Source organism: Phyllobates terribilis, unplaced genomic scaffold (genome assembly GCF_046119375.1).
Source record: "Phyllobates terribilis strain yellow unplaced genomic scaffold, ASM4611937v1 Scaffold_5__5_contigs__length_657084704, whole genome shotgun sequence".
NCBI lineage: Eukaryota > Metazoa > Chordata > Amphibia > Anura > Dendrobatidae > Phyllobates > Phyllobates terribilis.
In genome coordinates, this window is record NW_027362765.1 from 46,105,631 (window position 1) to 46,128,678 (window position 23,048).

Sequence of the window (23,048 nt, forward strand, 5' to 3'; positions counted from 1 at the left end):
AGCTGATAGTCCTACTGAATAGACTGTTAGAATTTGTATTACGGCAAGAAAAAAGCAGCTAAGTAAAGAAAAACGAGTGGCCATCATTACTTTAAGAAATGAAGGTCAGTCAGTCCGAAAAATTGGGAAAACTTTGAAAGTGTCCCCAAGTGCAGTTGCAAAAACCATCAAGTGCTACAAAGAAACTGGCTCACATGAGGACCGCCCCAGGAAAGGAAGACCAAGAGTCACCTCTGCTTCTGAGGATAAGTTTATCCGAGTCACCAGCCTCAGAAATCGCAGTTTAACAGCAGCTCAGATTAGAGGCCAGGTCAATGCCACACAGAGTTCTAGCAGCAGACACATCTCTTCAACAACTGTTAAGAGGAGACTTTGTGCAGCAGGCCTTCATGGTAAAACAGCTGCTAGGAAACCACTGCTAAGGACAGGCAACAAGCAGAAGAGACTTGTTTGGGCTAAAGAACACAAGGAATGGACATTAGACCAGTGGAAATCTGTGCTTTGGTCTGATGAGTCCAAATTTGAGATCTTTGGTTCCAACCACTGTGTCTTTGTGCGACACAGAAAAGGTGAACGGATGGACTCTACATGCCTGGTTCCCACCGTGAAGCATGGAGGAGGAGGTGTGATGGTGTGGGGGTGCTTTGCTGGTGACACTGTTGGAGATTTATTCAAAATTGAAGGCATACTGAACCAGCATGGCTATCACAGCATCTTGCAGCGGCATGCTATTCCATCCGGTTTGCGTTTAGTTGGACCATCATTTATTTTTCAACAGGACAATAACCCGAAACACACCTCCAGGCTGTATAAGGGCTATTTGACCAAGAGGGAGAGTGATGGGGTGCTACGCCAGATGACCTGGCCTCCACAGTCACCAGACCTGAACCCAATCGAGATGGTTTGGGGTGAGCTGGACCGCAGAGTGAAGGCAAAAGGGCCAACAAGTGCTAAGCATCTCTGGGAACTCCTTCAAGATTGTTGGAAGACCATTTCCAGTGACTACCTCTTGAAGCTCATCAAGAGAATGCCAAGAGTGTGCAAAGCAGTCATCCAAGCAAAAGGTGGTAACTATGAAGAACCTAGAATATAAGATATATTTTCAGTTGTTTCACACGTTTTTGCTAAGTATATAATTCCACATGTGTTAATTCATAGTTTTGATGCCTTCAGTGTGAATGTACAATTTTCATAGTCATGAAAATACAGAAAAATCTTTAAATGAGAAGGTGTGTCCAAACTTTTGGTCTGTACTGTATATATCTATGTAACTGCGAAATATTCAGACGAATATTGCATTTCATTTGATTTTTAGATAATAGAACAATATTAATAACTGTTTTAATTCAACTGTAAGTTCTAAGTTACTGTCTTAAACTAAAAAAAAAAGAAAGGAAGAGTAGAATGTACAGTATATAATGTTATCAATCAATAGCATATAAGGAAGACCCATAAAGACCAAGGGATAGAAAACTATTAACAATATTTAATAATTCAATTTATATACATCATAAGAATCCCAACATAGAAATTGGTGAAAAAAGACGGCTAAGAGATAGCAGGAGGTGGAGCTTAAACCAGCCAAAAGAGACAACCCTCTCAGTTCACAGGTCTCCCCAGGGGATCAGTTATATCTGATCTTATAGATAGTACTATGCATTATTCGTTATAACCATCAGACTGCATCTGTCTGTTTAGTAATTACCACCTTAGGGCAACACCTTACAGGCATCTATCTAATAACAGTGCCGATATAGCATCACGGCAAAATAATAGCAGTAGTATAGCACATATTGTATATGTCTCAATAACCAGATGCTCTGATAGTTATAGATAACTGAAAATGGGGTAACAACTCATCTGGAAATACACTATGTCTGCAGGTGATTTGATAGATATAATGCTAAAATAGCGATAGGATATCGTTACCTTGAGACATTGTGAGTATAGCGTGGGGGACACATGGAGAGAGGTATAGCACCTCAACACACGTTTCGCCCATGTGACTTCGTCAGCAGTCCAAGTTACTGTCTTGTATACTTCTTTGTCGTTACTTTGACTTTATGTGTTTTTTTTTGTAGAGTTTGACAAAAATATATGGTTTATATCTGTGTGAGTTTTCCTTTGTGGTCAACAAAATATGATTTTCAACTAAAATATTTTGTACTTTCTAGGTATGAGAATGGCTTCTCCCTTTGTGAGATATTTGATGCTTAGTAAGATTCCTTTTGTTGGTAAAATATTTCTCACATTCTAAACATGAAAATGGCTTCTCCCCTGTGTGAGTTCTCTGATGTGTAACAAGACATGATCTATCTGCAAAACATTTCTCACATTCTGAACATGAAAATGGCTTCTGTCCTGTGTGATTTCGCTGATGTTTAAAAAGACTTGATTTATATGCAAAACACTTCCCACATGCTAAACATGAAAATGGGTTCTCTCCTGTGTGACTTCTCTGATGTATAACAAGATATGATTTATATACAAAACATTTACCACATTTTGAACATGAATATGGCTTCTCCCCGTATGAGTTCTCTTATGTCTAACAAGATATGTTTTATCTGCAAAACAATTACACATTCTGAACATGAATATGGCTTCTCAACTGTGTGAGTTCTCTGATGTTTAACAAGATTTGAACTATTTACAAAACATTTCTCACATTCTGAACATGAAAATGGCTTCTCCCTTGAGTGAACTCTTTTTTGTCTAATAAGCTCTAATTTCGGGTTAAAATATTTCCCACACTCTGAAGAAAATCTTTTCTCCTCTATGTTAATTTTTGGATGTGTAACAAAAGAGGTTTTGAAGGAAAAACATTCACATTCTGCACTTGATAATGACTTGTTTGCTGTAAGAGCAGTTCGATTTTTAACTCCTCTTTTGTGACATTTATTTTTTTTAATAGTCTGTGATGAATCAGAAGATATGACCTGTTTAAAAGGATCAGATAGATCTTTGTTGTGAAAGGATGACTGTATTTCTGGAAGAGTGGCATATATGTCAGTTATATCTTGAGTGATATTAAGGTCATCTGATTTAAAAATTGAAGATGTCATTTGTCCCTCTGATCTCTTTGTGCAGTCACCTGCCAAGAATAAAGATTATTTTTCAATAAATTATGCTGAATTAGATTTTTATAACATTTCTAAAATACCCAAAGAAAATGCAAGTCATGTAGCAAAAATAAATTATTTACCAAGACAAAGACAGTTAACAATTTAACAGTAGACCTGGAAAAGCAAGGTGATCTTGAAAAGCAACATGGTTTCAATGAACCAATCCAGCAAAATTTGTGCTCCCAAAGCCAAATATTCCCTTAGCATTTGAGTCCTGATGTGTGCCCAAATACTGTTAGGCTGTGTGCCCATGGTGTATTTTTTAAGCTTTTCCGCAGCGGCAATTCCGCTGCAGAAACGCTTAAAAAACACTTGGTAGAAGGCCTGCCATGTTCCCCAATGATAATCCGCATGTGCTGTGCACATGCTGCGGAAATTTCCGCTGTGGATTATCATTGCGGAAAAAAAAGCAGCACTACCAATTATTTTGCGGAAGCGCTACGTTTTCGCCGCCATTGACTTGTATTGGAACGCATGGATTCCGCATCACTGCATCTGTACATGTGGAATCCATGTGTTTCAATGTCCGGATGGTACCCGGGTCCGGAGGAGATGAGACTCTCCTCCGGACCCGGGTACCACAGAACCTGTAAAAAAAAGAATAAAATAAAAAATAAATATTATATTTACCTTCTGATGGCCCCCGGTGTGCTTGTCTTCGCTTGCCGGAAGATCGCGGTGGACTGAAGGACCTGCGCTGACGTAATTTAGTCATGTGATGGCAGGTCCTTCAGTGTAACGCGAGCTGCTGGCAAGCCAGGACGGAGCAAATAAAGACTCCGGGGGCCATCAGAAGGTAAGTATATATTTATTTTTTACCATTCTTTCGGTCACACTATATAAATCTATGCCGTTTGCATGGATTTATATAGTGTGACCAAGTTGTCAAGCACTTTCCAAGTGAAGCTAAAATCGCTTGGAAAGCGCTTGTCAACCCGCATGCGGAAATGCATGTGAAGGATGCTTCACTTCCGCTTGTCCCTGGCAGGAAAAACGCATGTACAATCCGCATGCGTTTTTTCTGCCAGGGAGATGCAGCATTTCTGCATCGTGGGCACATAGCCTTACTGTCCACATTTTTAGCATTGCTGTAAAAGAACTTTATGGTGGTTGTGTTAACAGCTTGCACCACTTATTGGGCACTAAAATGGCAAATATGCAATTCTGAACATGAAAATGGCATCTATGCCATTTTCACTCTTCATCATCTACTGAATGTTAGTTTCTAGAGATTACCTGTGAAGTCAAAATAGTCACTACTCCAAAAGATGAATTCTATGAGGGTAATACAGTCACTCTATGCGGTTTTCTACTGTTCTGTTTTTCCGTCGTTCCGGCACCTTAAGTGATCTGCAAAATGTGCCCACCAACATTTCCACCAAAATCTGAATTCCCACAACCAAATTGCACTCCTTCCCTTCTGAGCCCTGCCATGTACCCAAACAGTATGATATTGTCCGATTCAGAAGTTGCAAAATATATTGTGGGGTCCATTGTTTCTCTTTCCCCTTGTAAAATTGAAAAAATTGGGGCTGCATGAACAATTTAGTGACTTTTTTTAAGTTTTGCATTTCAATTTTTGTTAATTATTGTGACACAGCTAAAAAGTCATAAGTTACTTACCGGTAACGGGATTTTTCGGAGACCATGACAGCACCACGAGAGAGGGGATCCGCCCACCAAGGACAGGAAACCTACAGGCTTAAAAGGGGGCGGCCCTCCCTCTCACCTCAGTTTGGATTACAGAGCATTGAGAGGACAGCCAGGTTAGTAGACATAGCAAAACAACCATAAAAATAACATTTTTATACAACACCACTAAGTGAGAAAAGATTGTAATTAATAGATGAGGAGTGCTCCCATAAGGTGAAGGGAGGGAATATAAGGGTGCTGTCATGGTCTCCGAAAAATCCCGTTACCGGTAAGTAACTTATGACTTTATCGGTCGACCATGACAGCACCACGAGAGAATTGCAGAGATGAAGAAGTCTAGGGAGGGACCACAGCCTGGAGCACCCTTCTCCCAAATGTGAGGTCGGATGAAACACCCAAATCCAGTCTATAGTGCCTATAGAACGAAGATGGAGAAGACCAGGTAGCAGCCTTACATATGTCTTCCATTGAGACACCAGTCTTCTCCGCCCATGAGGTTGTCACCAGCCGGGTAGAGTGAGCCTTCAACCCCTGTGGTGCTTCCTCACCGCTGGAGACATAGGCTAGAGTAATAGCCTCCCTGATCCACCTAGCTATGGTGGATTTAGTAACCTTAAGCCCCTTCCTCACCCCTTGGAAGGAGATAAATAAGGAACTATCTTTCCTGAAGGCCTGGGTGACCGACAGGTACTTAATCACACATCTTCTAACATCTAAGGTATGGAACGCTGCCTCTTTTTGGTTACTTGGATTAGGACAGAACGAAGGAAGTATTATTTCCTGGAGTCTATGGAAACGGGAAACTACTTTAGGGAGATATGCCGGGTCCGTTCTAAGAATTATTCTATCGTCCAGGATTTCAGTGAAAGGTGGGGATGAAGACAGAGCCTGGATATCACTAACCCTTCTAGCTGATGTTAGAGCTATTAGAAGCGCTGTTTTAAGGGAGATGGACTTAAGAGATGCTGACTCTATTGGTTCAAAAGGTGAACTAGTTAATGCTTTTAGAACTAAATTTAGATCCTAGGGTACTAAATTGCTTTTGATAACAGGTCTGGATCTAAACACAGCTCTGATAAAGCGAGAAATCCAGTAATTCCCTGCCAAGTCACAGTTATATAGAGCATCTAAGGCAGAGACTTGGACTTTAAGGGTCTTGTTGCCAACCCCAACTCGAGGCCCTTCTGTAAAAATTCTAAAATTTTACCAATTGGAGTTCCCCCACCCACTGTAGAACCAGAGAAAGATAAAAAAAAATTTCCAAGTTCTAGCGTAAATCCTGGTAGTGACAGGTTTTCTACTATGCATTAGTGTAGTCACTACATAAACCTCATTATGTAGGACGTCCCATTGCAGAACCCTGGAGTGGTATTGTGCCCACAGAACCCCAGGCATGCAAGATGACAGGGTACCCAACAGGGACATCGCAGCTCTAAGGGACATGACCGGGTTTGATAATGCTCTCTCTACCAGAATTTTAACCTTTTATTTTTTGACTTCCGGGAGGAAACATGTTTGAAGGTCTGAATCCAGCATGATACCCAGGAACTGTTGAATTTTTAAAGGCACAACCCTGGACTTCTCTAGATTTAAGATCCAACCCAGACTTTCCAAGATGGAGGATACTAATTTAAGATGATTATTACATTGGAAGGCCAAGTCTCCAACGATCAAGAAATCATCCAGGTAAGGGATAATTAAAATATCATGTTCCCTAATATGGGCCATGACTTCCTCTATAACCTTAGTAAATACCCTGGGGGCTATGGCCAGACAGAATGGTAAGGCTCTAAACTGGAAATGTTTAATTTCTCCATCTATGATCAAAGCCACCCTAAGGTATTTCTGGAAATCCATATGTATAGGTACATGGTAATAGGCGTCTTTCAGGTCTAACACTACCATGTAACAGCCTGAAAAAAGTAACTTTATTGCAGATGTAATAGATTCCATCTTTAAGGTGGGAACTAACAAAAATGTATTAAGGGCTTTAAGGTTGATGATGCACCTAAAAGACCCATCAGGCTTAGAAATCAAAAAGAGAGGCGAGTAGAATCATAGCCCCCTTTCTGCTGCCGGGACTTCCACTAGGACTGCTTTATGCACCAAGTTCCGGACTTCCACTTGTAGGGCCATCTGCTCTAATGCTGAGGAACGGTTTGGGGTTAAGATGAATCTCCCATGAGGAATCTGCCGAAACTCGAACCTCAGACCGGAACCTACCAGATCAAGGATCCAGTTACTCGAGGAAATTTTTGTCCAGGCAGGAAAGAAGCCCAACAGTCTTCCTCCTACCTGGGCTGCGAATCATTGACTCGGTTTCCGGGGGCCTTGGTTAGAGGACGAAGAGCCGAACAGGAGCCCTCTACCTTTCGGTCTGCGGTCTTCCCATTTCTCCTGACCCTTCTGATGTCTTTTCCATAGAAATCTTCTCCTATGGAAAGGACATTTATACGTGGGGATAGACAAGCTAGGGAAACCTTTCTTTTTGTCACTCACTTTATCCAGAAGTTCATCCAGGACCGGCCCAAAAAGATGCTCTCCTTCACAAGGAATAGTGCAGAGTCTCATTCTTGCTTGAATATCCCCCGACCAACATTTCAGCCACAAGGCTCTACGGGCTGAGTTGGACATGGCGGCCGACCTCGCTGCCAATCTGACAGAATCCGCAGAGGCGTCTGCCAGGAAAGCCGCTGCCCCCTGTAGAAGTGACATATCCGATAAAATCTCTTTCCTGGCGGTGTTATTTCTCAGATGGGACTCAAGTTGGTCCAGCCATATCATTAGGGACCTGGCGGTACAAGTAGCGGCAACCGCGGGTTTTAAGGCCCCCACCGAAGTTTCCCAGGTACCTTTGAGAAAAGTGTCAGCCTTTCTATCCAAGGGGTCTTTAAGAGCCCCCATATCATCAAAGGGGAGAGAGGATCGTTTAGATGCCTTAGCTATAGCCACATCTATTCTGGGGCCTTTCTCCCAGGAAGAAGAAGCTGATTCTTCAAAGGGGTATTTTCTTTTGAAGAACGGAGGCAGAGTACCTTTTCTCTCAGCCTTTTTCCATTCTCTACGTATCAAGTACTGAATTTTTTCGTTAAAGGGAAAGCTTCTTCTTTTCCTTTGTCCCAGCCCCCTGAACATAACATCCTGGACTGATTTTTCCGGTCTGGCATCTGTAATACCCATGTTTGACCGAACCACTTTAATTAAACCATCTACCCTGCTAAAGGGAAAACAATTCTGACCCACACCACTATCAGAGGAAGTGGATGAGAAAGAGGCTGCGTCGTCCGAGTCCGACTCATAAGCTGAGGACTGTGTTCACCTTTCCTTTAGTTTTTTTGGAGAGGATTTTATTAATTTCGGATTTGACCAAGGTTTTTAATCCCAATGTCAGGCTAGGGGTTTCCTCTGCCAGCGTTTGGTTTATACAAGACTGACACAACTTTTTAGGGAATGATTCAGGGAGGACGGAGTTACATAATGCACACTGAATATGCTTGGCTTTGGAGGTACACTTCTTCCCCTGTTAAAATTAGAAGGGCAGAAGGGATACTCCATTACTAAGTGAATTTTCTCAAAAATCACTTACTCAGGTGGCTCAAAAAGGCTGGTACCGATTTGGAGGAAGGACCCTTCTCAGCCAGGGGATCATCCCTGGAGGTTGCAGATTCGTCCATCCTGCTGGAGCCGTGATGACTGGACTTAGACGCCGAACCTCGATTTCCTGAGGACCGGGTATTACCAGAAACACGCGGGCGATGCACCTTTTGGGGCTCCCCAAACAGCCGCTGAGATGGTGGAGATGGCGGCTGCTCAATTTGCTGCTGCAGTAGCTGCTGCTGCTGCTGTTGCTGTTCACTATCAAACTCCATGATAGGGAGAATGAAGCTGGGAAGCCCTGAACAGTGGTACCTGGCCAGTTAAATAGGCCTTGATCCATCCCTCCGCCATTTTAATCAAATTCCTCTTTTTTTTTTTTTCTTCTCCGTGGAGTCAAACTCATGACCACCTGTTCACAAGTCAGAGATATTAACCCTGTAAGTCACTGGAAGATCACGTTTTTTTTGCAGGGACGCATGCACCGCGGTTAATACCGCACTAACAAACAGATGCCGGTAACCCGACTTCCGGGTGACGTCATCAGGCCGCGACTTACAGGAGGACGGAAGTGCGTGCCCGCACGAGCCTCGTGCGAGGATGCCTCATACACCGCCGGCGCTCCCAGGTAGGCCCTGCCCATAGCTATGGCCTGCTACCTCGGAACGGGGAGCCGCTCTCCCGCGGCCCGCTCCTGGTCGGGGCGGAGGTTCGCATACGGCCTCAGACCCGGCGCGCCGACCTCCGCCGGGTGTCGATGGGGACAACACCCCACGCAACTCGCATCTCCAGGGCGATGGTGGGCTTGCCACCCCAGATAGGGGCGCAGTCCCACTGCAATCCGGATCCCAACCAGGGCAGACTCCTCCACAGAAAGCTCAATCTGGCTGAAGCAGATAAAAGGGCTGCCACCCCAGATAGGGGCGCAGCTCCCCTGCATATCCGGTGTAAAAAAATGCTGTGCCTCTCCCAGATAGGGGTGCACTCGCATAGGCAGAACGCTGGAGCTGCAGATCCCAGATAGGGGCGCTGCTCGACAGCCGTCGCCATCCAGATATTCCATGAGCCTGCAATAGGTTCCCTTCATCAAGGGCAGGAAACCAAACTGAGGCGAGAGGGAGGGCCGCCCCCTTTTAAGCCTGTAGGTTTCCTGTCCTTGGTGGGCGGATCCCCTCTCTCGTGGTGCTGTCATGGTCGACCGATAAAGTTACATTTCCTGGATGCTTCATAGTTTTAAGGTTTTAAGGTTGAAGTTAGACTCAAGTCAATTGAGTTCAACCTACAGCCTAACATGTTGATCAAGATGAAGGCAAAAACCCAACGGGGCAGACACTAATGGCTCCTTATTAAGGAAAAATTCCTTCCCGACTCTACATACAGCAATCAAACTAGTTCCCTGGATCAACATCCCATCTCAAAATCTTGCACCCATAAACTGTAATATTATATTTTTCAAGATAGGCATCCAGGCCCTTCTTGAGTTTTAGTAGTGAATCAACCATTACAACATCATGTGTCAGAATGTTCCCTAGTCTCACTGCTCTTACAGTAAAGTATCACAGTGCAATGATTACTGTAGACAAAAACTGTGACATCTCTGGAGTAATTAGAGCAGGCCTGCACAAATATGGCCGCATACGGCATGCCAAAGAATGTTGTGCAGGCAGCAGAGATGACCAGGAGACGCAGCTCCCTTTTTCCCATATTCAAATGTATTTTTATATTTTAGACGCGAATACATTTGTACTCTGTGGCACCAAGTCAGGAGCAGCACAGCGCTTGTCAGCCCCCGCCCAGATGTGCATTGGCATGATGACGTCAGCTTACTACTGACTTCATCACATTGCTGCATGCGCAAGGCTGCAAAGGTGGCGAGGACGAAGCAGGCACCGGTAAGCTCTCCAGGAGGAGTCAAAAAAAGAGGAAATGTGTTTGTTTTGTGTTACTTTAACTGGGATATTATGGAGCAATGAGAGACATCAGTGGGTGTTATGAAAGGAGGCAAAGTGCAGTGTACGGTGAAAGAGTGTACGGTGAAAGAGACTATATGCAGAGAGACAGTGTGGGGAGATATTATGGATAAGTGCAGGTTGGGTAAGGGCATTATGGAGAGCAGCAGTTTGAGAGAACATTTTGGAGAGGGGCCGTGTGTGGGGATATCATGGAGCGGACCAGTGTGGGGGACATATTATGGAGAGGGGCAGTGTGTGGGCGACATTACGGAGAGGTGCAGTGTGGGGGTGGGGTATATTATTGAGAAGGCAGTGTGGGGGCACTATGGAGAGGGGCAGTGAGGGGAGATATTTTCGCAGGAAACACAGTAAGGTGGCAATTATATAATCGGGCGTAGCATGGGAGATATTTTATATTTATGCAGCAGTATAATGATACTTTTATTTCTAAGGACATCGTGTCAAGAAGTGCTGCTGAAGAAGGAGAAGAAAAGTCTGCAGAGACCAGCTCTGGGCGTGAAATCATGAAGTCTGTACTACATGGAGACAAAAGGAATGGGAACGACTTGAATCAGAGAAGATGTCACCTATTAGGTATGTGGATATAAATGCATTTTTTGTGATCCTGCCTGTGTAGCGCCCCGAGGGTTCGGCCGCTGCAGGGGTATTGCACCTCTGCCAGAGGTGTGATATTCCACTCCCGGGTAAGGATGGAGTATGGACCAGGGCTCAGTTAGCTGCATGCATCACACACACCCCATTTCCGGGGGACAGCTCAACGGTGCTCCCATTTAAACAGTAATGCAGGCACGACAGACCATGTCCCTGGCTGGAGTGGGGAGGGGGGAGGAAAACCCAGCGATGTAGGAGCAGAGGGGGACCGTTTCTGAGCATAGGTAGGAGCTCATTGGGTGCTGGTCACCTGAGCTCACACTCAGAGGGGAGGTATAAAAGGTGGGAACCATCTTAGATCAGGGTTCAGTCCAGTCAGTTCAGAGTGAGAGGAGAAGACAGGGAGCGGAGGCTCTGTAGGAGCTCTGCTCAAAAGCAGGCCTAGGGTGAAGGCCGGACCCTGGGAGGAGAAGGAGAAGTGGGCCTGGAGAAGAGGCAGAGGGAAGGAGGAGACGAAGGAACAGGAAAGGAGGAGAAGTGACAGAGAAACAGAAGGGCTCAGAAACAAGAAGGCAGAAGGGACCCTAAGGACCCAGGAAATTACGGGTGACGGGTCAGGCAGGAAAAGGGTACCGGATCTCAAGTTGGTGGAGGCAAATAATCCTCAGCCAAGAACCGGAGGTCGTGATCATCACTTGGTGCGACCCCCTGCTAAACCTTGCTAGGAAGGCACCATATAGGATAGTGGGAAACGGGGCCCACGTTTACCCACATAGATCCGAGGCAGCTGGACAAAAGCTTGGTCACTGGTGGGGCACGAGCCAGAGGAAGGATAGAAGGGAGTCCTGTGCCATACTCCTGAATTGCCTGGGGGTTGACCGAGCCCCTCACCTGGTGGACGCAGCACGGCTTGGGCAGTCATAGCTGACAGAAGTGACACGGATAACAACTGTGAGTAAATGACCCTGGACTGAAACACGTTGTCTTTGTGCTTTTTACTTCGCCAGCACTAACGGTACTGGGACTCCCTGCACCATCACCCCCACCATCTACCACATTGCCCTGGGGCTACACTCTTCCCGTGGGGAGTTATACTAACTCAGCTGCACACACCAGCAGCCTCAGGGGACTGCCTTGCAGCGGCGGTTCATGATAGCCGCAATCCACGAGTGGCGTAGTCGGACATTACCTAAAACATATAAAAGGCTGCCACTGGTCTGACCACCCTGAGCCACGGGACCGGGTCGCCACTACTACCCCCATCGTTACACTGAAGCCCGGTTCCGAGTGCCCCAAGGCCCAGGGGGCGAGTCACTTGCATCTCATCAGTACTGTGTCTACTGCATGGAGCAACAACTCCCAGCATTTCCTTAGCATTGTTAAGGACTTACTGGGAATTATAAGTTTAAGCAATACAATTATATATGGGGCAGACCTGACATTACAATTGATGGCTGTACTAAGCTTGGTGCTGCATACATGTACTGACGGTGATTCTGGCACTGCATTCATGTACTGATAGGGACAATTTTGGGTGTAGGAGCATGCAGTGGTATAGCGGCAGAATGTGATAAGGTCGGACTACACCGCCGGTAAAGCAGCCAGTGACTGAAGAGAATCTGTGACTTCTCTGCTTTTATTGTGTAATGGCAGTGCCGGAGCCTCTGCACGATCCCTCTTCCTCCTCCTGGCAGAGAGCCGATGTGCTAACTTGTTCTGCTATGGTCCCAGCTGCGTCTGCTTCCTCCCAGGACGTGCGCACAGCGTGTAGGTCTCCTGGGAGTGAGCTTAGGGCAGGCGGTCGTGCTCTCCCTGGTCTGTGGCACAGTGGTCCTACAACCAACAGTATGACATAGTGGTTACTACTCACCGGGGCGGTTATCTGTAGGAATCTCCTCTTTACACCGCTCATCACCCCTCATATATGTCACTGTAGTATTAATAGGAGCCAGACCTTTACCCTGAAACAAATATTGTAAAAGTCACAGACAGATGGAGAAGTCACATCAATGATCAGCTCTAATCCTGCCATCTCCACCGTTCTCATTACACAAATATAAAACATATAATACTTTTTGAGAAAACAAGACTGAACACAAGACCTTCACAGTCGTCTACACATCAAGGGAATATCTCATGACATATTTTCTCCATTTACCTGATGATCCTGAGGAACATTGGGATCTTCTTGTTTACAGTCCTGTGTGAGAAGAGGACGGGGACATCTCTCTGATGTTGTCCTCTTACTGGATAGAACTGGAGGAAACACATACAGGGACTGAATTCATTCTTTACATACAGATAATTATAGGCCGTGTGTATTTAGTCCTGTCTATTACCTAGTGATGTAAAGGGCTGGGGAACCTCCATCATGACGTCCTTGTACAGATCTTTGTGTCCATCTAAATACTCCCACTCCTCCATGGAGAAATAGACTGTGATGTCCTGACACCTTATAGGAACCTCACAAATATAATGATAAAGTCATCTCCCCGATCCCTTCATAGCGTTACTGTATAATGTCCCAGCATTCCCAGCAGTGTCACCTCTCCAGTCAGCAGCTCAATCATCTTGTAGATGAGTTCTAGGATCTTCTGGTCATTGATGTCCTCATGTATCAGGGGGTGAGGTGGAGGCCCCGTGATTGGGCTCAGGGGTCTTCCCCATCCCTCAGACACAAAGGCATGACAGTGCTCACTAGAGGTCTTCTTCACTACTGTGTAATCCTGGTTATGGAGAGACACATTAATAAATCTCACTACAGACATTTCCAGAGTCCTCACCTCTCCAGTTCTGTCCATCTGTTATTCCCATAGATAAGAATGATGTAATGTGACGTCATCAGAATCTCTCACCTCTCCAGTAAGCCGGAAGAGGATCTCTAGAGTGAGGTGTAATATCCTCTCTGCCATCTTCTCTTTGCCCATATCCATCCTCAACGAATCAATCAGGAAGATACTCTTACATAGAAGATCTCCACTGAGAGGATTCACTATTGTAGAGACCTGAATGGGAAAAAGATGACAATGTAAAATCATAAAGATCCCATGTCATAAGACAAACAGAGGAGATAATAAGGAGAACATATGAGGAGATAGAATGTGTAGATGTTGTATCCTCAGATCGTATAAACTGGAATGTCATAAACATCACCCACTTGCTGCACTCGTGACTTGGATGTGACTGTAAAAGGGGGACTCCGCTTCTCACAATCACTTGGACCACACAGTATTCTCACATCCACACCACACTTCTCAAAGCCATTCCTTGACATTTTGATAGGACACCAAGATGCCTGTCCTGGGTGGGACACTAACTAGCTCACATGCACAGCTAACTTTTCAAAGAACCGGTAGTTACAGTACTTCTTGCACTTACTGGGTAATATACTGGGTAAAAAAAACCAATACTTTTCCACCTCGATGTGGGTACGTTTAGAACAGCAAGGAACCAACTTATTAAACTTTAGACTTAATATTTAAAAAATAAATTAAATAAGATTTTTATACAAGGAAAAAACATTACAAAAATAAACGCGTTAAATACAGAAATGTTTTATGGATTGAACCTTCTGGCGGAGGAGATCACTGCAGAAATTAGGACAGATCTACAATTCACGTTGTCCCTCCTGGATCTGACAATGTGAGTTTTTCTGGAGGAGATAGTATAGAGGGTCTCAGGTGAGAGGAGGATGGTTACTTGTATGCACAGAAACATTGTAGAAACACTTGATATTATATTTCTGTGGATTCTTGAGACTGAAAATTCTGGCTGCTTTAACCCACGGAAGCAATGATGTCTCCCGATTACAGATGTATCCATGGAGGCTATTGATGTCAGATTTCTGATAATAAGGCATCAAACTATAGCCATAATAGCTGGAGACGTCCAGTCTGCCTCAGGGACAATCATCTTCACCTTTGATGTAGCACCTATTTGCTAATGAGGAAGTACAGAGTAAAAGTTTGCTCTTCCTCAAACTGCCAGCTACTCACTAATTTATTTATCTGCACACAGAGGAGGAGACTTTAGTGATGTAGAATTTTATTTATCTGATCTTGATCACAATTCATAACATGAAACATACAGTGAAGGAAATAATTATTTGATCCCTTGCTAAGTTTGTAAGTTTGCACACTGACATAGACATGACCAGTCTATAATTTTAAGGGTAGGTTCATTTTAACATTGAGAGATAGAATATCCCCCCAAAAAATCAAGAAAATCACATCGTATACATTAGATTTTTTTTTTTTGAATTTTGCAGTGAGAAATAAGTATTTGATTCCTCTGGCAAACAACACTTAATACTTGGTGGCAAAACCCTTGTTGGCAAACACAGGAGTCAGATGTTTTTTGAAGTTGATGATGAGGTTTGCGCACATGTCAGGAGGAATTTTGGTCCACTCCTCTTTGCAGATCATCTCTAAATCATTAAGATTTTGAGGTTGTCGCTTGGCAACTCAGAGCTTCAATTCCCTCCATTAAGTTTTCTATGGGATTAAGGTCTGGAGACTGGCTAGGCCACCCCATGACCTTACTGTGCTTCTTTTTGAGCCACTCCTTTGTTGCCTTGGCTGTATGTTTTGGGTCATTGCGTTGCCTAAAGACCCAGCCACGACCCATCTTCAATGCTCTTACTGAGGGAAGAAGGTTGTTGGCCAAAATCTTGCGATACATGACCCCATCCATCTTCCCTTCAGTCCCTTTGCATGAAAGCACCCCCAAAGTATAATGTTTCCCCCACCATGCTTCACGGTTGGGACCATGTTCTTAGGGTTGTGCTCATCCTTCTTCTTCCTCCAAACGCGGCGAGTAGAGTTAATGCCAAAGAGCTCAATTTTTGTCTTGTCTGAACACAGCACCTTCTCCCAGTAACTCACAGAATCATCCAGGTGTTCATTGGCAAATTTCAGACGGGCCTGCACATGTACCTTCTTGAGCAGGGGGACCTTGCGGGCACTGCAGGATTTTAAACCTTTAAGGCGTAATGTGTTACCAATGGTCTTCTTGGTGACTGTGGTCTCAGCTGCCTTGAGATCATTAACAAGTTCCCCCATGTAGTTTTAGGCTGATCTCTCACCTTCCTGATGATCAAGGATATCCCACGAGGTGAGATTTTGCATGGTGCCCGAGATCGATGTCGATTGACAGTCATTTTGTATTTCTTCCATTTTCTTACTATTGCACCAACAGTTGTCTCCTTCTCACCCAGCGTCTTACTTATGGTTTTGTAGCCCATTCCAGCTTTGTGCAGGACTATGATCTTGTCCCTGATATCCTTAGAAAGCTCTTTGGTCTTGCCCTTGTTGTAGAGGTAAGAGTCTGACTGTTTAATTGAGTCTGTGGACAGGATTCTTTTATACAGGTAACTACACTGCTCAAAAAAATAAAGGGAACACTTAAACAACAGAATATAACTCCAAGTAAATCAAACTTCTGTGAAATCAAACAGTCCACTTAGGAAGCAACACTGATTGACAATCAATTTCACATGCTGTTGTGTAAATGGAATAGACAATAGATGGAAATTATTGGCAATTACCAAGACACCCTAAATAAAGGAGTGGTTCTGTAGGTGGGGACCACGGACCACATCTCAGTATCAATGCTTTCTGGCTGATGTTTTGGTCACTTTTGAATGTTGGTTGTGCTTTCACACCTGTGGTAGCATGAGACGGACTCTACAACCCACAGAAGTTGCTCAGGTAGTGCAGCTCATCCAGAATGGCACATCAATGCGAGCTGTGGCAAGAAGGTTTGCTGTGTCTGTCAGCTTAGTGTCCATAGGCTGGAGGTGCTATCAGGAGACAGGCCAGTACACCAGGAGACGTGGAGAGGGCCGTAAGAGGGCAACAACCCAGCAGCAGGACCGCTATCTCCGCCTTTGTGCAAGGAGGAACAGGAGAAGCACTGACAAAGCCCTGCAAAATAACCTCCAGCAGGCCACAAATGTGCATGTGTCTGCACAAACTGTTAGAAACCGACTCCATGAGGTTGGTATGAAGGTCCGACGTCCACAGATGGGGGTTGTGCTCACAGCCCAACACCGTGCAGGACGCTTGGCATTTGCCACAGAATACCAGGATTGGCAAAGTCGCCACTGGCGCCCTTTGCTCTTCACAGATGAAAGCAGGTTCACACTGAGCACACGTGACAGAGTCTGGAGACGCAGTGGAGAGCGATCTGCTGCCTGCAACATCCTTCAGCATGACCAGTTTGGCAGTGGGTCAGTAATGGTGTGGGGTGGCATTTCTTTGGAGGGCCACACAGCCCTCCATGTGCTCGCCAGAGGTAGCCTGACTGCCATTAGGTACCAAGATGAGATCCTCAGCCCCCTGTGAGACCATATGCTAGTGCGGTTGGCCCTGGGCTTCTCCTAATGCAGGACAATGCCAGACCTCATGTGGCTGGAGTGTGTCAGCAGATCCTGCAAGATGAAGGCATTGAAGCTATGGACTGGCCCGCCCGTTCCCCAGACCTGATTGAGCACATCTGGGACATCATGTCTCGCTCCATCCACCAACGTCACGTTGCACCACAGACTGTCCAGGAGTTGGTGGATGCTTTAGTCCAAGTCTGGGAGGAGATCCCACAGGAGACCATCCGCAACCTCATCAGGAGCATGCGCAGGCATTGTAGGCAGGTCATACAGGCACGTGGAGGCCACACACAATACTGAGCCTCATTTTGACTTGTTTTAAGGACATTACATCAAAGTTGGATCAGCCTGTAGTGTGTTTTTCCACTTTAATTTTGGGGGTGACTCCAAATCCAGGCCTCCATTGGTTAATAAATTTGATTTCCATTGATGATTTTTGTGTGATTTTGTTGTCAGCACATTCAACTTTGTACAGAACAAAGTATTCAATGAGAATATTTCATTCATTCAGATCTAAGATGTGTTATTTGAGTGTTCCCTTTATTTTTTTGAGCAGTGTATGTAAGACAGCTGTCTTTAATGCAGGTAATGAGTTGATTAGGAGCGTCTAACTGGTCTGAAGTAGCCAGAACTCAATGGTTTGTAGGGGATCAAATACTTATTTCTCACTGCAAAATGCAAAAAAATTATCTAATTTATATATTGTGATTTTTTTTATTTCTTTTTTGGGATATTCTATCTCTAAATGTTAAAATTAACCTACCCTTAAAATTATAGACTGTTCATGTCTTTGTCAGTGGGCAAACATACAAAAACAGCAAGGGATCAAATAATTATTTCCTTCACTGTAAGTTGAACTGCTGAATATGAAGTCTCCTCCATGCTCCCAATCGCTGGCTATGTTGATCATTGCATCAGCCACTGATTGGCTGTAGAGATTACGTATGTTAAGATTGACCAGAAAATACAGAATGTGAAGAATAATGGAGATATAATTCCATGTCAATCATTTGTATCCTGATTGGCATGGGATTATAAACACCCCTTCAGTGTGCAGTTGTAACAGAACAGCTAGCAGCAATAGGGGCGGTCAAGAGTCAAAGGGCTGTGAGTGACAGATCTCACACCTTGACCAGCAAAGCTCAGAACAAAGGGCTTGCCTGCCATGTGGATACAATGCGGTCTGCTTTGTTTAGACAGCTATAATTTCATAAGGAAAAATATGGACTTATCATACATCCTAGCCATACATTGTGTACATTTCTGAGATCCCCAGTCCGCACATCGCCCAGTGTCCCGATCCATTCTGGCCTCACAGGGTGGGGAGATACGTAGACTAGCTAGTAGAAAACAGATAGTACAGCTGTGTTTAGTCTCCATGCGTAGCAGGGGCCCGGATGGATCCGATGACACTTGAACCGCCTCCCTAGGACCGTCTATTAAGGAGGTCTGACCCATCTGAAGTTTTGTATTTATTATCTGCCAGGGGCACGGGGAGGGGACTCAGGTTCACCCCAGAGGGCAGAAGGGGAGTTACCCGTAGGAGATATAAGTTAGAGTAAGGCCATGTGGTCTCTCTCACTCTGATGCAAGAGGTCCACTTTGAACAGGGGAACACACGTCGACTAACGTGCTGTGAAGGACCTAGGAACCCGCTGGAAGCTCAGGCCCCCATGAGGCCCAGCATACACATGGTCAGACATCACCGGTAATTGACATGATTCATCTGCTTATATCTTTTGTCCCACCACTATTGTATTTGCATATCTGACCATTATATATGTAAAACCCTTGTGTATATAGCGTATGGTAGTTGTTACTTTGCAGCAGGGCCCATTGCCTAATCTCCAGTACGGATGCACTATAGACATATGTATTAGTCCATAGCTCACATTTGTTTTGGGTCTTCTATTATCATATCATTTATTAGGAACATTATTATATATTGTGCCATCTGGGATATTTATACATATATCCTTTACCGGATCTATGCAATATTGTAGCGTCGGCGTCCCTGCCTCCTACTAGGCAGGGACGCTGTTCCCCTCACCTCTCCGCTCCGTGCCCGGCGTCTTCCTCCCGCTCTGCTGGCAGCGCGCGCTGCTTCCCGGCCACTGTGCTTAGGGAGCGCGCGCGCGCACTCCCCCTCTCTTAAAGGGGCCGCGCGCGCCGTCCTAAGGAGTCCCCGGCCAATGGCCGGAGGACCTCACCATATATAAGGCACCTCCTCCAAAATGGAGGTGCCCGAGCAATGTTGTTGCATAGCCTATCACTCTGCTTCAGCCCTCAGGTCCCGTTACCAGATACCTGCCAGATTCCTGCTTGATACCTGCCTGATACTTGTCTATCTGCTTACATTCCTGCGGTCCGACAGTCTGCCTACCAGCCCTGCCAGTCAGTCTATGGATCTGTTTGCCCGCTCACCTGGGAGCGCTCATCTGCTACCTGCCTGCTAGCCTACCTGGAGGCTCTGCCGTCACGTGCTGTGACCACCTGCCTGTCCAGAGACTCTTACCCGCTCACCTGGGAGCGTCCGCCTGCTACCTGCCTGCTAGCCTACCTGGAGGCTCTGCCGTCACTTGCTTTGACCACCTGCCTGTCCTGAAGACTCTTACCCGCTCACCTGGGAGCGTCCACCGGCTACCTGCCTGCTAGCCTACCTGGAGGCTCTGCCGTCACCTGCTGTGACCACCTGCCCGTCCAGAGACTCTTGCCCGCTCACCTGGGAGCGTCCACCTGCTATCTGCCTGTTAGCCTATCTGGAGGCTTAGCCGTCACTTGCTGTGACCACCTGCCTGTCCAGAGACTCTTGCCCGCTCATCTGGGAGCGTCCACCTGCTACCCTATCTGGAGGCTTAGCCGTCACTTACCGTGACCATCCGCCTGTCAAGAGACTGTCCCCGTCACCTGCCGTGACCTCCTGCCCTTCTACCCAGAGACTGTCCCCGTCACTTGCCGTGACCTCCTGCCCTTCTACCCAGAGACTGTCCCCGTCACTTGCCGTGACCTCCTGCCCTTCTACCCAGAGACTGTCCCCGTCACTTGCCGTGACTACCTGCCCGCCTACCCTGGGAGCCACCCGCTTCCTTACAAGGACTGCCCCTTTGTATCGTTGCCCAGAGGTTCCACCTCCCAGACCCGTTACAAATATTTTGTATCCATCATGTTTTACAATCAAGTAATTCTTACCGATCTATTGTACCCATGAAACCTACGTTTTCCTGTGATTTGTTTTCTGTGTGTTGTTTATTTATTTATTTTACTCACTTAAATAGCACCATTAATTCCACAGCGCTTTACAGACATTACGGGCACTGTCCCCATTGGGGCTCACAATCTAAATTCCCTATCAGTATGTCTTTGGAGTGTGGGAGGAAACCGGAGAACCAGGAGAAAACCCAAGCAAACACAGGGAGAACATACAAAGTCCTTGGAGATGTTGTCCTTGGTGGGATTTGAACCCTGGACCCCAGCGTGGTAGTGCTAACCACTGAGCCACCGTGCTGCCCCTAAATGACAGTGAAAGCGATGACAGAGTAGAAAAGAAGTAGAGTGGAAAAAGTCAGAGTATACCTGCTGGCATCTACATGGTAGGTGCTGAGGAATGAAGAGGGATGTAGGTGCACGTAGGGAGAACCCCACATGTATTGCAATGACGCGCATGGCTTCGTCAGGGGAGTATGGTCTCCCAAGTGGTTCAGCAAACATTTGGAGACCCACGCAAACACAGGGAGAACATACAAACTCCTTGCAGATGTTGTCCTTGTTTTGATTTGCTTATTGGCAGCTTTTAATAATGAACTAATAAAAATACTTTTTTATTATTATATTGGTGTTTTTCTACTTAATTTGTTGTACATATATAGTGTATTGTCTAGTGTGCCCTTAACGTGATTAAATATATAATTTAACCTTGGGCTGCTCTTTTAGCTCTATCCACAAATCCACACGTCTGTTTCTTGGTTTAATTCCCATGCTACCGGGGCTGGTTTCTGGCCCGATATAATTCCCGTTAATGGACTGGGCTTATACCAAATAGGAACTGGTGGCGGCCCTACCGGGCTGATAAGGTTCTGTTTCACTCAGGCTAGAGAAGAGGGCCTCTCAGTCTGTCAAAGGTGTGGGCGAGTGTTGTGCCACGTCAGTGACTGTGTGGGCCACCTCTTTTCACTTCCTGTACCTTCCTGAGCCCGTGAGGATAGGAGGTTTCTGTGTAAAACTGTACTAATCTAGGCTTATGTGTTCCCAAGGGGTGCGGAAGGTATTGTTGGTGCAAAGTGTGGATCCGTATCAAGCGATCCGTCTGAAGTAATAGTGACGTCAAGTGGGGTGGAGAGGTGTGGATTCCTCACAAAGAGACTGGCGTGGAACCCAAACAGTTGTGGTACAGGAGTTGTGAAGGATCATTAATGTAACTATTACTATTTTTACTATTTTACTGTAAAAGTTTGGCCACCTCTGGTCAAAATTGCTGTTATATATAATGCCTAAAGTAAAAGATGACACGTTTCCTTTGTATTTTAGCCAATAAATTTATATAGTCCTCTTTTACATTTTAAAGTGAAAAAGTTTGGGCACTTGGCATGGTTTGTACCTATTTGCACCCCCTTTTGAAAGTATCACAGCTTGTAAACGCTTTTTATAGCCAGCCAAGAGTCTTTCAATTCTTGTTTGAGGGATTTTCATCCATTCTTCCTTGGAAAATGCTTCCAGTTCTGTGAGATTCCTAGGTCGTCTTGCATGCACTGCTATTTTGAGGTCTAGCCTCAGATTTTCAATGATGTTCAGATCAGGGGACTGTGAGGGCCATTGTAAAACCTTTAGCTTGCGCCTTTTGAGGTAGTCTATTGTGGATTTTGCCCTTTTTTCTCCACAAATACCTTTGATCCTTGTGGTTAAAGAGCTCTATTTTAACCTCATCGGTCCACAGGACTTGTTTCCAAAATGCATCAGGCTTGTTTAGATGTTCTTTTGCTGTTTCTGAAGCTGAATTTTATGGTGATGATGCAGGAGGTTTTCTTCTGATGACTCTTCCATGAAGGTCATATTTGTGTAGGTATCTCTGAACAGCAGATCAACAGCAGAGCAACAGCAGCGCAACAGCAGAGCAACTTACCATAACTCCAGAGTCTGCTAAATCTTTCTGAAGGTCTATTGCATTCAAGCGGGGGTTCTGATATTTCTCTTTAGCAATCCTACGAGTTGCTCTCACTGAAATTGTACTAGGTCTTCCAAACCTTATCTTGACCTCCACTGTTCCTGATAACAGCCATTTTTTAATTACATATCGAACTGAGGAAAAGGCAAATTGAAAACGCTTTGCTATCCTCTTACACACTTCTCCTTTGTGGGTCTATACCATTTTCATTTTCAGAGTACTAGTCAGCTGCTTAGAAGAACCCACGGCTGCTGTTTTTGCCACAAGGTTAGAGGAAGCTGGGTTTTTATAAAGCTGGGAAATTTGCATCACCTGGCCTTTCCTAATAATGACAGTGAACAAGCCATAACCGTAACAGGCTAATTAAGCTCTGAAACCTTAGTCAAAGTTATCTGAACACACAAATCTCCAAGGGTGCCCAAACTTTTGCATTGGACCATTTTTCCTTTTTGTAATTTTTAAAATGTAAAAGATGACAATATACATATTTTGCCTAAAATACAAAGGAAATGTGTCATTTTTAACTTTAGCCCTTTTAGAGATCATTTCAACTTGATTAACTGTTCACAATA

At 45.1% G+C, this 23,048-nt stretch overlaps 2 protein-coding genes across 2 annotated transcripts in view; both read right to left on the reverse strand.

Annotated features, from left to right (window-relative positions):
- LOC141271885 (uncharacterized) overlaps positions 1 to 23,048 on the reverse strand; it is an 85,609-nt gene that overhangs the window by 50,382 nt on the left and 12,179 nt on the right. The window lies entirely within an intron of this gene.
- Positions 2,358 to 13,937, reverse strand: LOC141271893 (gastrula zinc finger protein XlCGF66.1-like). Its single transcript, XM_073682111.1, has 6 exons — positions 13,792 to 13,937; positions 13,483 to 13,662; positions 13,276 to 13,399; positions 13,095 to 13,192; positions 12,807 to 12,897; positions 2,358 to 3,094 (listed from the first exon to the last, which is right to left on the reverse strand). The coding sequence occupies exons 1-6, from the start codon at positions 13,867 to 13,869 to the stop codon at positions 2,496 to 2,498; spliced, it is 1,170 nt and encodes a 389-aa protein (XP_073538212.1). The 5' UTR covers positions 13,870 to 13,937; the 3' UTR covers positions 2,358 to 2,495.

What these genes read in the sequence shown, in the direction of transcription:
- LOC141271893 (XM_073682111.1), bottom strand. Translation starts at nt 13,869, where the DNA reads ATGGATATGGGCAAAGAGAAGATGGCAGAGAGGATATTACACCTCACT. An exon ending in TCTTCCGGCTTACTGGAGAG is followed by an intron (nt 13,663 to 13,791) that starts GTGAGAGATTCT and finishes CTCCATAACCAG; the next exon opens with GATTACACAGTAGTGAAGAA. An exon ending in TTGAGCTGCTGACTGGAGAG is followed by an intron (nt 13,400 to 13,482) that starts GTGACACTGCTG and finishes TATATTTGTGAG; the next exon opens with GTTCCTATAAGGTGTCAGGA.